The 14,905-nt window shown below is 30.2% G+C and overlaps 1 protein-coding gene across 2 annotated transcripts in view; it reads left to right on the top strand.

Annotated features, from left to right (window-relative positions):
- LOC117179372 (probable Ras GTPase-activating protein) overlaps positions 1-14,905 on the top strand; it is a 156,192-nt gene that overhangs the window by 106,421 nt on the left and 34,866 nt on the right. For both annotated transcript variants that reach the window (XM_033371092.1, XM_033371091.1), the window contains exon 2: positions 2,510-2,604. In XM_033371092.1, coding sequence (XP_033226983.1) covers positions 2,510-2,604 — 95 coding nt within the window. The remainder of the gene's footprint in view (positions 1-2,509; positions 2,605-14,905) is intronic.

Below are 14,905 nucleotides of genomic sequence, written 5' to 3'. Positions count from 1 at the left end.
CGTATAGGACCGCATTGTTTCGTTTTTCAAGACAACCTGCATAAACGTGAAGAATATGTTAGGCACCGCATTCTCAATTTATTCTTGTAGTTACGTATGCGCAGAAGTCTAGCATAAATGCATAATAAGGAAGACATTCCTTAGATGTTACTATTTTAAAGTACTAGTTTAGGTCTATACATTATACATGTCAGAGCATTAACCAATAAACAATCTTTAGGAAATTTAGCTGATGTTAATTGATGTTCAACATGTAAGAATTTAATTAGATGTTAGATTTTGTTGGTAATACTGGTCCACGTTGACGATTTCTCTATTTATAATCATTTTACAGAACCCATCTGTATATTTGGTTTGTTCCACCGTGCTCTTTTCTTCCAAATATGTTGTATGCTTATCTGATGTTAATTGATTTCGATCAGGTAAGAATTTAATTAGAAGATTTAAATTTTTTTTTGCTATATTGGTCCAAATGTTGACAATTTTTCTCTTTCCAATGCTTAGAAATAACCCACTGTATAGTTGGTTTGTTCCAATGTGGTATCGTCTTTCAACCATGTTGCATGTTTAGTTAATGATATTGATGTTGACCAGATAAGAATTTAATGAGAACGTCTTGAATTTTCTTGGTATACTTAATATTGATCCAAATATCTGGTCAGTTGTCTCACAACTACACTTTATTTTTTCCGTGATTTTGAATCGACGTTTTATTCAAATTTGAAAAAAATTGATGTAGAAATTGTAAAGAAATCGACAATTTCACAATGAAGTATTAACATTGATAAATTTTAATAAATAATCTGTTTAATTATCATAAAACATAAATGAGCAGACAAAAGAATACTTATTTGACTTCCCATTTCTGATTTTAATTCGTTGAGTTATTAGAATCTATGGCTTAAATATACAAGGGGCGTTTAATCGTCAAAGTATTGTACATTTCAACATTCAAGCTGTGTGACCAAACAGTCAGCTCTTTGAGACGGAAATTCCTTTCAATTATTACGTACTATAGTCTCTCTATCCTGGCTCAAACTTCCTGGTCGTTATTCGCCACAAAATCCTGGATTTGAAAAATAGACATTCAACGTAAGGAATTTTTTATTCTCAAAGAACTTCCTTCCCATAATTATATCGTATAAAATCAATTTAACACAGAGGCATTATTGATTTAAATATTTCGTTTTTAACTTTAGTTTGCTTAAATAAAACACTATTTGCGTAATACTTCTCCCCACATTGGTCGCAATGATCATTTTTCATTTTTCTTCTCACAGACTCGACATCCGGTGTCTCTCGCACTTGACTGAACTTCAAAATCAACTATTATTCTTTTCTTCAATTTAGACAAGTCGACAGACTCCCCAATGATCACTCATTTCTTTCTGAAAATTATAAACTTAATCCCTTAAATCCTGGAATTGAAAAAAGACATTCAACTCTAAAGAATTTTTATCCTCAAAGAACATTCGTCCCATGATTATATTGTAGAAGATCAATTTAACACTTAATACTTCATTTCTAACTTTACATTGTCGAAACAAAATACTATCTGCGCAACACTCTCCCTAAATTTGGCGCACTAATCAGTTTTCATTTTTCATTTTCCTTGACACAGACTCGATATCCTGCGTATCTTACCCTCGACAGAACTTCAAAATCACCGATTATTCTATTCTTCAATTCAGACAAGTCGATAGACTCCCTAATGATCAATGATTTCTGCCTAAAAATGATTAACTTAATCCCTCGAAGCGAACAAGAATCACAAAGCCCTTTTGAGTCCTTTTTAGAATTAAATTCTCCAGCAGGTTCTTGTAGCTTTTCTTTTGGAAAAATGACCCTCACGCCCGGAAGCGGCTTTTTGGATCCTCTCTTGAAACGCTTGACGCTTGATGTATCACCTCGAGCACGTAAAAAAAGTTACAACCGATTAGAGCTAACCGTTAGCAGGACTCGCACTACACGTTATAAACTCTAATCTAAACTTACGAGGATACCTGAATTTTTTCCCGCTTTCCTTGTCGTTCTTTTGAGAAAGGAAATCCATTCATAAGGCGTGAGAATGTCAAACTCGTACGTGACCTCAAATTTTTTAATGTTTATATTATTTTTTGACAGAAAATAGTGTTTATTTTGGAAAATGTTGTGATTTTTAGACAATGGAGGGAAATAGGGTCACATGACCTGCGGTATTTTTGTCGTGTGGATGGTTAAAGAAATAAGTTGGAAATTTTTTTATTTGAAGTAGTGTTTTAGGTTGGGGCTAGAGATAATATTTGTTTTAAATATTTGTTCAGTTAGCGTTAAAGAGCCTTTAGCTCCTTAACAAGTATCGCAGTTTTTTTTTGTATGATAGCTTCAAAATTTTAGACTGCATGTGGAAATAAATTTCTACTTCAAGATTCCTATGACCGAAATTAAAGGAAGGTTTATATCCTGTTAACTGCCTGAATAATTAGCAATATTAATATGAGGAAAACAAAATTTTTTTTTCTTTTTTCAGACACCTCATATGAAAAGGCTTGCAGGAGAGGAAGTGCACCAGCTACGCCTGTACTGGGAGCGCGACCACTTGATGTCACCCCCAATCGAATTGTCGTAAGTACCACTTCTTTTCTTTTCCTTTTACTTGCAAAGTGTCTGTATAGTGTATACAATTTAAAAAAAAAAGCAAAATAATTTTTTTCTCCTATTTCCCTCTTTTATCTTTTTTTAAAAAGAATTCCTTTTTTCCCCCTGTTTTCAAGAAACTTGACCTTTTTCTCATTTTTTTCGCTTAAGGGGCTAGTACACAATAATTTTTCAAAAAATCCAAAAAATTTTTTTCTCATTTTTGGTCACTATATACATCTAAAAATAGAATAGAAACCAACATTTGTTTCAAAGTGTGCTGAAAGTGTCTGAAAACCGAAATACGCCGCGAGGCCCCCCGAAGCGCTCGTAACACACGGTGTGCATGAACCAACTTTTAATGTAAGGTCGGGCTCCGTAAACTCAATCTGGCGCCGCGAGATCGAAAATAGTTGTCCTGAAAAACGAATTGAACAATTCTTTAGTACTTATCCGGTAGTATTAGTGCGGGTTTTTTAGTCATTTGGATCCGTTTTCAGCGACCCTGAAAATCCCCGAGTAGCAAACATGTAGCATATCGGATCAATTTTCATATGTTTCGTCCGCCATATTGCATTCGCCATTTTGAATTTTGCAATTTTGACGTCGGGTTCGTTTTCAGCGTCCCCGAAAACCCAAGATTACCGAGTTTCACTGTTCTAGTACCCATAAACTGCCCATAACTACATTTATTCTATGTTTATTTCAAATCGTAGATTCTGTGTATCATATATGATACGCTGTACTTCGAATGGTTAAATTTTGAACACGTTTTTCTCGAAACAGTGTTTTTTAAGCTGGCGGCCACGATTCCGGCCGATCTACTGGGCAGATTTGTTTCAAACTTGGAGGAAATTTTGATAAGGTGTATCGCTATCGTATGACCCTCGATCATCATTTTTCATTAACATTTAAAAACTTTTTAAAACAATTTACTTTGCAAGAAACGGTCAAAAACACAAAAACTTCTACCATTAATTCATTTTTTAATATTTTTTAATAATTGAGGTTCATCCGATACCCACGCATTTCCTTTTTAGAATCTTTTTGGATGTTGTGTTTCTGATAAGCCAAAGTGGAGTTATCGTGGCCGCCGAATGAAAATCGATTTTTTTCGGGCTGGCGTATCTCCGCGGGAAGTCATGAAAAAAGATTAAAAATTTTTTTTTTAATTTAAAAATATGTACTACATTATGCTGAGAAGCCGACTTTTATGTAATAAAGTCTACTACCAAAAAATGATTGTTGAAAAAGGGTCTTTATTTGTGTACTAGCCCCTTAAATGCAAACTGAGTTAATATAACCCAATATGAGAATCCAGTTATTTCGGCTGAACGTTAACTATTTTCGTTAAAAATTAAACTATTTTGTTGAAACTGTAATCATTTTGTCGAAAATTAAACTATTCTGTTAAAAAGTTATCATTTTAGTTCAAGTTCAACAGTCGTAAATTCAACGGTTGAACATTTTATTGTTAAAAATTCAAGTTTATAAGAATTTGACCAGTTGAAAATTCAATTTTCAATTTGTTTAATTTTTTCGGGGGGAGGGGGGCAAATGTTGGTTTATTTAAATTCACTTTTTTGTTAAAGAGTCATTTCTTTGTTTAAAGTTCCATTTTTTTAACTAAGCATGTTCAGTTAGAAAAATTATTTAATCAAATAGTTAAAAATGCATTTGTTCGTTGGAAAATTGTATTTTTTTGGTGCGAAAGTAATCTTTTCTTAGTTCAAAATTCATCTTTTTGGGTTGAAAATTAACTTTTTTCGTAAAAATTTATATCTTTGCGTTAAAAATTCAGCAATATAGCTAAATTTTTTTCTTGATTAGAAGAAAAATTCCTCCTTCTCTTGGCTGAAGACTAATTTTTAATGCTCCGAGATTGAACTATTAAGTTTTGCTTGAAAATATATAATCTTACCTGTTCGGTAAATTCAACTGTTTTGTAGAAAATTCGTCTTGCTGGTTTGAAAGTTCATCAATTTAGTTAAATTTTTTTCTTGATTGAACAATCTTTCTTGCTGAAAAATTCAACTTTTGTTGAAAATTCGTCTTTTTAGTTTTAATCTTCATATTAGTAGGTTAAAAATTCAACTATTTGGTTGAAAATTAATTTTGTTGTTGAAATAACATCTTTTCAAAAATATTAAAATATTCTACTTTTTATAGTGAAAACTCAACTCCTTTTTCGAAAATTCATCTTCTCTGGTAGAAAATCTTGTCTTTTTTTTATTGAAAATAAAGTATGTTTCGAAATCTTACACATTTAAAGCATTTCATATTGAATGTAATATGATACCTTATATTAATTTTATTTAAAAGAATTTATTCCCCTATTTTTGTGAAACATCACCCTATTTTCCCTGTTTTTAGAGCATTTGGGCTATGAATTTTGTATTTGATTTATTTAAACCAGGTAATTTTCTACAAATGACCGTTGAGTGATAGCTGAAAAATTGCAGAAATTTGTCAGTCTTTGATCAAGAATGTAAAATTATGTGAGATAAGCTAATCCGTGAAAATCAGTTCGTCAGTCGAGTCTTGCAGGGTGGACCCCTCCTCACATTAAACTTCCGTGAAACTAGTTTTGTCTGTTTAGTCTCATCGATCAGTATCTCCCTCTTTTGTTCGCAGCGTCTGCCTTTAGATTCGCCCGAGATTTTTTTTATTTATCTTAAGAGTGAATGCGCAAAATATATTTTTATAGACCGCCTAAAGAAAACACAAAACACAATCGAATGGAGTGTCAAAAGTTTCAACGAATTTCTGCACGTTGTAGGTATAATGTTTTCGAAAAAGCATTATGAAGATATGATTTAGGAATGATGATAAAATCTCGAATTTTGAAGAGAATGAAGATCGATTGAATAGTAAAAAACTGGTCCTGCAAAAAGTTCATCTGTCACTAATGCTTTCAAAGAGGATAATTTTGTTTTTCCAATTCTGCACTGATTGCTAAGTAAATAAAGAATTGTATTATCAAAGTATGATGTATCTGTTAGAAAATTGCTTTTTAGTAAAAAAGTAATAAAATGTCATTATTTGATTGAACTTGTAATTTATGGAATCGCAAGGATCCATTTGTTTCCTTTTTCCATTTCTTTCCTTTTTTCGAGTTCATTATTTTATTGCAAATTAGTTTTTATTGGTTGAAATAAATCTCTTTCGGCAGAAGTTTTATCTTTTTGATTAAAAATTCAAACTATTTTTCTAAAAATTACGGTTTTGGATTGAATTCGACCATTTCCTATTGAAAATAAAAATCTTGCTTGGTTGAAATATCAACTATTTTAGTTTTAGTTATTTAGTTATTAGTTATTTTAACTATTTTATTGAAAATTCATCTTTGTTTGATGGAAATTAACTTTTTTATTGAAAATTAATTTTTGCGGATTTCAAAGTAGGCGTTTTTTTTAACATTCGACTTTTTAGCTCGAAAATACAATTGTTATTTTTAATTTTTCGTTTTTGGTAGAAAATTTTTTTTGGTTAGAAGTTCAACTATGTGTTTGAAAATGCAATATATTTCTACTTGAAATGTTAGGAATTTAAAGTTTTTCATATTGAATGAGATATGATACCTACATTAAGTTTATTTTAAGCAATTTATACTCCTATTTTCGTAAAAATCTGCCAGTTTCCCTGTTTTGAGAAAATTGGTTTGCCTCTGAAGTCTGCTTCTAAATACAAAAAGTTTTTAATAATAAATGAAATCCTCTTTTAATTTCCCTTTTTTCAGAAAATAATCACCTTTTTTACCTAAAATGAAACAACTGAACCGCTGATCAGTCTGAAATCGATTCAAACTTAGAAATTATAATGAATCATACGTATTGATTAATACGAAAGTGCCTGGAATGAACCGCCGCAAAATTTGCGGACTAAATCAATTAGCCGTTCGCTATATTCCTGGTAATTAACTGGTCGGGTTGCCCTGCAACCCTGTTTCATTAGAGACAGAATCAAGAGCTCCATTGACCTATGAAGCTGGAAATAATTTAACGGTTAGGCAACAATAACATTGCATGGCCATTGGTTCATCAATAAAAAAATATATAAAAAAGTTGAAAAGGAAAAGAAAAAGGAAAGAAAAAGGAAAGAAAAAGGAAGAATGGAATGCAAAAAACTTTGAAAGGAGTAACTGTCCAGTAGTCGCTACTGGTGAGTAGCGGCTATTCTTGTACGCAATACAATGCAGGACTTTTTTTGGGTAACGTCAATTTTCCCATGACTTTCGGTCTCGTACTACGGAAAAAGTTTTCAAGGACCGGTTTTATGTTTATTCAAGTTTGATGTGTACTTGGCCTAATCGATTTCCTCCCATTGTCATACTGATTTCCTCACCCCAAGTCTCATTTTTATAAAAGAGGAGGGTATTCACCCCGAGAATTAAATCTGAGTTTTCTTCGATCTTAATATAATGAAGCTGTAGATGAGATGAGGAGAGAATTTTGATGATGGGTTCGATCCCTGAGCCGGTACCTCTGGAAATTTTTCAATGTACCTTTACTGAGGTTTCTAGTGGTTCGGAACCCACCTTGAAATCACTTGATTGCATTATAAAAATGCGTCCGTGACTGATGGTATATACCGGGACAGCCGTAAATTCAATTACCTTGCACAAATATACTTTGTTAGAAATACAATACTTTTACTTGAAAATTTTTTTTCGATAAAACTGGATTTTTTGTTACTAGAAATTAATTTAATACATTTTTGGTTAAAAGTTGATTCTTTTTAGTTGGAAATTTAAATATTTTTTAAAAATTCAACAAGTTTGGTAGAAGATTCAACTATTTGGTTGAAAATTGTCCTTTGAATCGCATCTCTTTGGTTGAAAATTTGTTTCTTTTCTCGTTGAAAATTCGCTTTTTTTCCTTAAAAATGATTTTTTTAATAAAAATTAATTTAATGCATTTTCGGTTGAAAGTTAATTCTTTTTAGTTGAAAATTTAACAACTTTGATATGAGATTCAACTATTCGATTAAAAATGGACTTTTTTGTTGAAAATTCAACTATTTTGTAGAAAAATTTGCATTTTCTTAAAAACTCATCTCTTTTGGCAGAAATTTTACCTTTTTTGTTCGAAAATGCAACTTTTTGGTTATAAATTTAACTTTTTTGCCTGAAGATTGAACTATTTCGTTGAAAATGAACTTTCCTCTTAATAATTTATATTTTCGCGTTAAGACTTTAACTGTTTTGTAGAAGAAGTAGTAATTTTGGTTTCAAGTTTAAACAGTTTAGTAGAAAATTCAACTGCTTAGTTAAGCAAGAACTAAAAGCTAAAAAAATTGTTAAAAATTCCTCTCTTTTTTAAAACTTCAATTAATTGCTTCAAAATAATTGTTTTGTTAAAGATTCATTTTTGGGGACTTCAAATGTTTTCTAAAATATCAGATTGTTGGGTAAAAACTCATCTATTTTGTTAAAAGTATAGTCTTTTTGGGGGAAAAATTCATCCTTTGGTAGAAAATGCATATTTTTTGGTTGAAAATTCAACTATTTGGTTGAAAATGCAATATATTTTCCTCTATTTTAAGAGCATTTTGGACTTTGAAGTGTGGAAATGTAACTTGACATTATTTTTCCGAAATACTATTTTACATAATCCTTATTTTAATGAATCATTGTTTTAAATAACTTTCATTTTACCGAATTACTATGTGTCATAATTTGAAATTGGCTAATTATAGTTTATAATTTGAAACTTGCATGCCAATTTGGAAGAAAATAAAAATTGTAAAAAATCCAAATGCTTATTTCGTAAAATAAAAATTATGCCAAATAGGATTTCCGAATAGTAAAAGTGATGTTTATGTTTGATTATACTTCGAAAAAATCAGTATTATGAAAAAATTGCTATTCAGAAAAAAATTGTGCCAAATGGTAATTCGGAAAAATCAAAGTAATATCAGATATTTATTCAGTAAGATAAGCATAATTTCAAATGGTTATTCGGGAAAATAAAAATTATTTGAATCAGTCATTCGGAAATATAAAAAACAATAGGTTATTCAAGTGAAATAAAAACTAAAGTAAAAAGCAAGTGGACATTCAGTAAAATAAAAATTTCAATCGGTAATTTGGTGGAATAAAAATGATGCCAAGTTAAAAAAAAAACAATTATGCTAAATAGTAAATTCAAATAATAAAAATTATTTAATTATAATTTAATTATAAATTAATTATAAACCTTTAAATTCCGACCATTATTTCTAGATTTAATATTGGCACCAACCCTCCCCGCCGGCAACAAGTAAGAGGAATTAAAAGTACTTTAGATTTAATTTTAATTTTAACAATGTAAATTGTTTAAAAATTTATTTCATCCTTATTCAAATACATTCTTTAAAAAGTACAGGAAATGTTACATGTCCTTATTTCCGGCCAGGCGGACAAAATCCTGCCTGCCATGCCTGCCTATTAGTTTGCAAGGCACGAAGTCGAAATTTCAATTTCTTGTCACGTTTCTTCGATCTTGCAACTTTTAAACATTTAAAAATCTTTCATTCAACCGGAAGTAGTGTCTGACAAATTGAAAAAGGAGGAAATTTTACTTATTAATTTCCTTTTACGGCTATTCAGTTCTGAAAAAATTGAGATTGAGGGAAGCTTAAAATACATATTTTTTATAAAATTCGGGTAGATTTACAAATCGTGCATATTAATTTAAACACAACAATAGCAAATTGAACAATATAGAACAAATAGTAGGGCAAAATTCGTTTGGGCCTATAAGAAAACTAATTTTTCAGGATCTTGAATATAAACCTCAGTTGATTAATCGCAGTAGTAAAAATGCTTTTAGTCCTGAAAGAATCCTACGATCCTAGAATAAAATAAGTACGTGACGAATTGTATGGGGAATATAAATTGCGGTTGATTTAAGGGTCTCAATTTTTCAAAGGTGAATGGAACAAAATATCGATCCAGCTTCCGAAACTCGACAGTTGCTCTCATACTTCAGCCCTTGAAGTCTCACGTCTAAATCTAAAAGTCATCTCAGAAGAAATGCAGTCTTCATATTCTTTCCCCTATTTCCCTCGTTTTCTCTTTTTTAAAGAATTCTTATTTTTTATCTATTTTCAAGAAACTTCCTCGTTTTCTTTTTGGTTTCGCTTAAATTTGTACAGAACTCACCGAGGAATTAATAAAAAACAATAAAAAAGCAACAATTTTTTTAAATTCACTTTTATGTAGAAAAATCAACCTTTTTACTTGAAAATCTCTCAATTTGTTCTTTTTCATTTGGTTCATAATTTTAGTCTTTTTTTTTAATTCAACTATTTTGTAAAAAACTCATTTTTATTGGTCGAAATTTCAGATGTTTCGGATAACATAATTCCCCCTTTTGGATTCAAAATTCATCTTTGTTTTAGAAAAATCATATTTTTTAGTTGAATATGAACTTTTTTTAAATTAAACTTTCCGTTGACGAATGACGAATTTTTATAAGATATATCTTATAAGAATTTGTCAATTTGGATCTTGTTTTATTGAACATTCGTCTTTTTCGATAGAAAAATAATCTTTTGTGGTAAATGTCATATTTTTTATTGAAATGAATTATTTCATCAAAAGTGCAATTGTTTTTGGTAGAAATTTTAAACTTTTTTGTTTAAAAATTCAACTATTTGGTTAAAAGTTAAATTATTTTGTTAAATGTTCTTCCCTTTTGCTGTGAAACTCCAATCAATTTTTTTTTAAATTCAAATCCTTCTTTTTGAATAGAAAATGCATATTTCATGTTAGAAAATTCATTGTTTTTGGTTGAAGATTTATTTTTATTGGCTGAAATTTAACTTTTTATTAAACGTTCAATTGTCTCCTAACAAATTTTTTTCCTAGAAAATGTGAATATTTAGTTGATAATTTAACTTCTGTATTAAAGTCATCTCTTGGTCGAAAATTTAATTTTTTTTTTGAAAAATAAATTTTATAGTTTAAAATCGTCTTTTTGATTACAATTTTGATTACATTACAATGTTTCGTTGAAAATTTATCTTTTTGTCTTGAAAACTTCACAGGTTGGTGGAAAATTAAACCGTTTGATTGAAAATTAACTTTTTGTTAAGAACAATATTTCCGGGTTGAAATTTAATCTATTTTCGTTGAAAATTGAATTTTTCGGTTGAAAATGTAAATATATTTCTTCTTTAAATTTCAGGAATTAAAAAAGTTTAATATTTAATTTGTTATGGTATCTGCATTAATTTTATTTTTAAAAAGAATTTATTCCCCTATTTTCGTGTGAAATATCCTTATTCGCCCTATCTTATTAAATCGTATGTCTAATTAAAACTTAGGCAAATTAAACTGAGTGGAAGCTTCTAATGTGACCCCTAAAGGGTTTACATTTTTCTTACACCTTCTCTATTCCTTTACACACCCTCCACACACTTACTTGGTGGTGGAAGAGGGACCTACAGTTTAAGGTGGGTTCCGAACCACCAAGAGCAACAAGCCTTAAGTACTTAGAGAAAACCTTTTTCTCTAGAAAAAGGGCATGGGCCACCGGAGAGACTCTTCCAGAGTGCGAGGCGGGAATCGAACCCGCAAGCCGAAGGAGTGGGTCCAAAGCCTACGCTTTAGCCCCCACGACCATCGTCCCACTTAGCAAATTAAACTGTACTTTATAATTAAAATGTGTCCCACTATCCACCTCAACTGTTCATTAAGAATACCTTTTCCTCTGGGTGATAAAATCAACCATTTTTAAAGAACTTTTAATTACTTTGTATGAATTTCGAATTTCGACAGGGAATTGAGTAAAGGGGGATAGAAAATAGCCTGTTTTGTAAGTTTCCTTTAATTCTAATGACCTAAGAAAGAAAAAGTAAAATTTCCAAAACATAAATTGATCTTTCTTATGATACACTATATAAGTCAAGATATAAGTCGGTTGTCCCTGTCGTAAATAAATTCCAAGAGTTTCCGAATTCTGATTATCTCTTTAAAAACAACAACAGCGAATCCGGATTCCTCGTCCTGGATTGGCGGCCTCGCTCCTCCAGACAAGTAAGCTGGATGTAAAAAACAAAAGTAGGAGCGAACCGAGGAGCGAACTGGTTTTCGATGCAGCCTGTGACAACTGTCTACCCCAGGCCGTTATGAACGTGCATTATGCACCAAGAAACACGTGCTCTTCGTGATTTATAAAATTTATCGAGTTGAAGAATTTTAATTCTCTAGGATTTTGAATTTCAAACTTGTCATTCAATTTCAAAATTTATGTCAATTAAAGTAGTATTTTTATTCTTATAGGTAAGAAACGACTTTTATTTTTATAAATAGAATACAGTCTTTACGCTCTTGTCCCTATTCCCATCTTTTACCTTTTTTTAAAAGAATCCTTCTTTTTTCTTCTGTTTCAAGACACTTTCCGTTTCCACCTTTTCAAGTTTTTCCCCTTAAAAGAAAACTGAATTAATAGAACCCAATACAATAATCCAACTATTTTTGTATGAAATTTTATTATTAGGGGCCGTCCATAAACTACGTAAAGTTTTTTCTGAAATTTTCAGTCACGAAAGATTTTTCAGTCGAATGAATTTTCAACCAAATAATTTAATTTCCATTAAAAAAAACATACTTTTTCTACAAAAAATGGAATAAATAAATTTTCAGTTAAAAAAAAATAATTTTTAACCAAAAAAGAAAAACGAAGATGATTGATTCTCTGCCAAAGAAAAATAATTTGTAACAAAATACATGAATTTTAAACTAAATAGTTCAATTGTCAACTAAAATAAGTCAATTTACATATAAAAATGTAACAGATAAATTTTCAGTTAAAAATTAATGTGCAAACAAAGAAACAACAAATTTCCAACAATCTAGTAGTTAAGTTTTGATCCATAGAGATGAGTTTTCAACTACAATGATGAATCTTATAACAAATCAATTTTTAACAAGGTATGTACTTCAAATTTCAACCAAGAAATATTTTTATATTTATTAAAAAAACAGTCGAGTTTAACCAACGACGACAAATTTTTAACAAAATAGTTGAATCCTCAACCAAAGAGTCGAATTTTAAACTATAAAAGATAACTTTTTAACCAAAAATTGAATAGCTCAAAATTTTATTCACGAAATTAATTTTCAATACAGAAAAACGAATTTTAAATAAAATTATTAAATTTCAAACCAAAAAGATTAATTTTCAAATAAAAATAATGAATTTATAAAAAAAATTGAATAGGTCCATTTTCAACTAAAATCCTGAATCCTTAACAACAAAAATTAATTTTTTATAAAATAGTTCAAGTTTCAAACAAGTAGTTGAATTTTCAACCAAAAAATATAAATCCTCAACGAAAAATTATTTATTTTCCACCAATAAAAACAAGTTGATCTAATCAGTAACTTCCACTAATTTCGCAAATTATATCCGTCATTTTGAGTGATAAAACTAGTATTTTTCACAAATTAAATACCTTATTTTGATTGATCTAAACAGTGAATTGAAGCGACTGTGTATTCAGTCAGAAACATTGACTGATTAATCTGTTAAAACGATGGTTTTGCTAGTGGGAATTACTGATTTTTAAGTCAAATTTGACTTTAGAGTTTATTGTTTACTTTCTTATCACTAATACCTTATAATCTCTTACCTCAATGTAATTTTTTCGGAACTAAAAAAGCTCGAGCTAATTTAAAAAATAGAGACATCCAATATTTTACTTGCCCTCAAGGTTATTCTTTTTATTTAAATCTTTTGTGATCGAACATAGGATCTTTAAACGTTGCATTAAATCTCCTGGCATAATCTGAACCTGAACACTGCACCCTCGAAAAAATACACACGTTTTCGTTGAGAACCCCTCGAAGACAATTTTGTATGGGGTTCGAAGATCGGTGGTTGGTCCTTGTAGAAGGGGGTTGGAAAGCAGTCTCACCTGAATACAGGGGCATAATTTTTCGGCGGCACAAAGGTGCGCCCAGGGCCCCCTCAGGATCCCTTGACTTCACTACCCGGATGCCGGATGAGCAGCAACCATCTGCACTAGTCCTATCCAGTCGTCCACGGGATTTTGCCGGGTCAACCACGTCGTCCGTGCATGCGATCCATGTGTGTTTAATTTTCAAAAATGTAACCCATTTTATTACCAATAACCACCTGTTGTTATAAACTTATCATATATTTTAGATTCAGTTTTTATTTTAAAAAGTGTTATTTGTTTTGTTTTTATATCACCAGTGAATCAAGTGTCTTCAGCGAAAGTGAAAATATAGAAATTAGAAGAATTGAAAATTATGGAATAGTAACAATCAGCTGATTGGTTCGAATTTTTAAGAACAATCGCGCGATATTTTTTTTTAGTTAATCAGGTTCGTTAATACTGACTGGGCTTGTCCTGTCAGTTATGCGTGACGAAGCACCACGCCAGTTGTGCATCTCTTGTACTTTTAAACGGAAATGCAAACAAGCCTAAACAGGAAGTGAGGTGTGCCTCTTCAGGATTTTTAAACATCCCAAATAAAAAAGATGACAATTATAAATAAGAATAGAAATTCAATTATAACAGGTTTCACAGTCTTTCTCTTCACGATTCCCCTTTTCTACCCTTTCTTCTTTCTCTCTTTAAATATACAATATTAATATAGTCCAGAAAAAAAATTAAAAAAACCTTTTAGCTAAGACTTTTTACAACATAAAATTAAGTGTGCAAAGTTAAGTAATTTAAAAATTAAATTCAAATGTTTAAAATTTAGCCGTTTAAAATTAGAAATAGGTGTTTTGAGCTTCAAATTTTATTTTTTAATTTTACCAATAAAAAATTTAGAAACTTTTATTTGACCTATTTCAAACTAAACTATTCATGATTTAAATAAACCTTTAAAGTTACATTCAAATTATTAATTATAGTAGGGTCGAAATGGCAAACCTTTGAAAGGAATATTTAATTATACTTGTAAATTTCAAGATTTAATGACTAATAATGGTATTTTTTAAAGAAAGAAAGAATTTTTTGGATTTCCAGCAGCTTAACGCCTTTGTTATATCCAATTTTTTAAAATAAATTCTTGAATGGAAGAAATAATTAAGATTAATTCGAAACAATTTAAAAATATAACATTTCTTATAAAAAGATTGTTTCTTTCTCTAAAGACGTAATAGTAAATGTTTAATATACTATTCTCTCAATTTTTTGTGAAAAATTGTCCTTCCCCTTTTTTGAGCTCCTTGTGCACTGTGGTCCCTAATTATAACTATTTTCTAGAGAAAAAGGGAGCGTCCATTAATTAGGTAAGGTTTTTTGAGGGTTGGGGGGGGGGGGG

This window comes from Belonocnema kinseyi, chromosome 9 (genome assembly GCF_010883055.1).
Source record: "Belonocnema kinseyi isolate 2016_QV_RU_SX_M_011 chromosome 9, B_treatae_v1, whole genome shotgun sequence".
Taxonomy (NCBI): domain Eukaryota; kingdom Metazoa; phylum Arthropoda; class Insecta; order Hymenoptera; family Cynipidae; genus Belonocnema; species Belonocnema kinseyi.
Note: the sequence above shows the minus strand (reverse complement) of the source record. Positions and strands in the feature narration are given on the sequence as shown.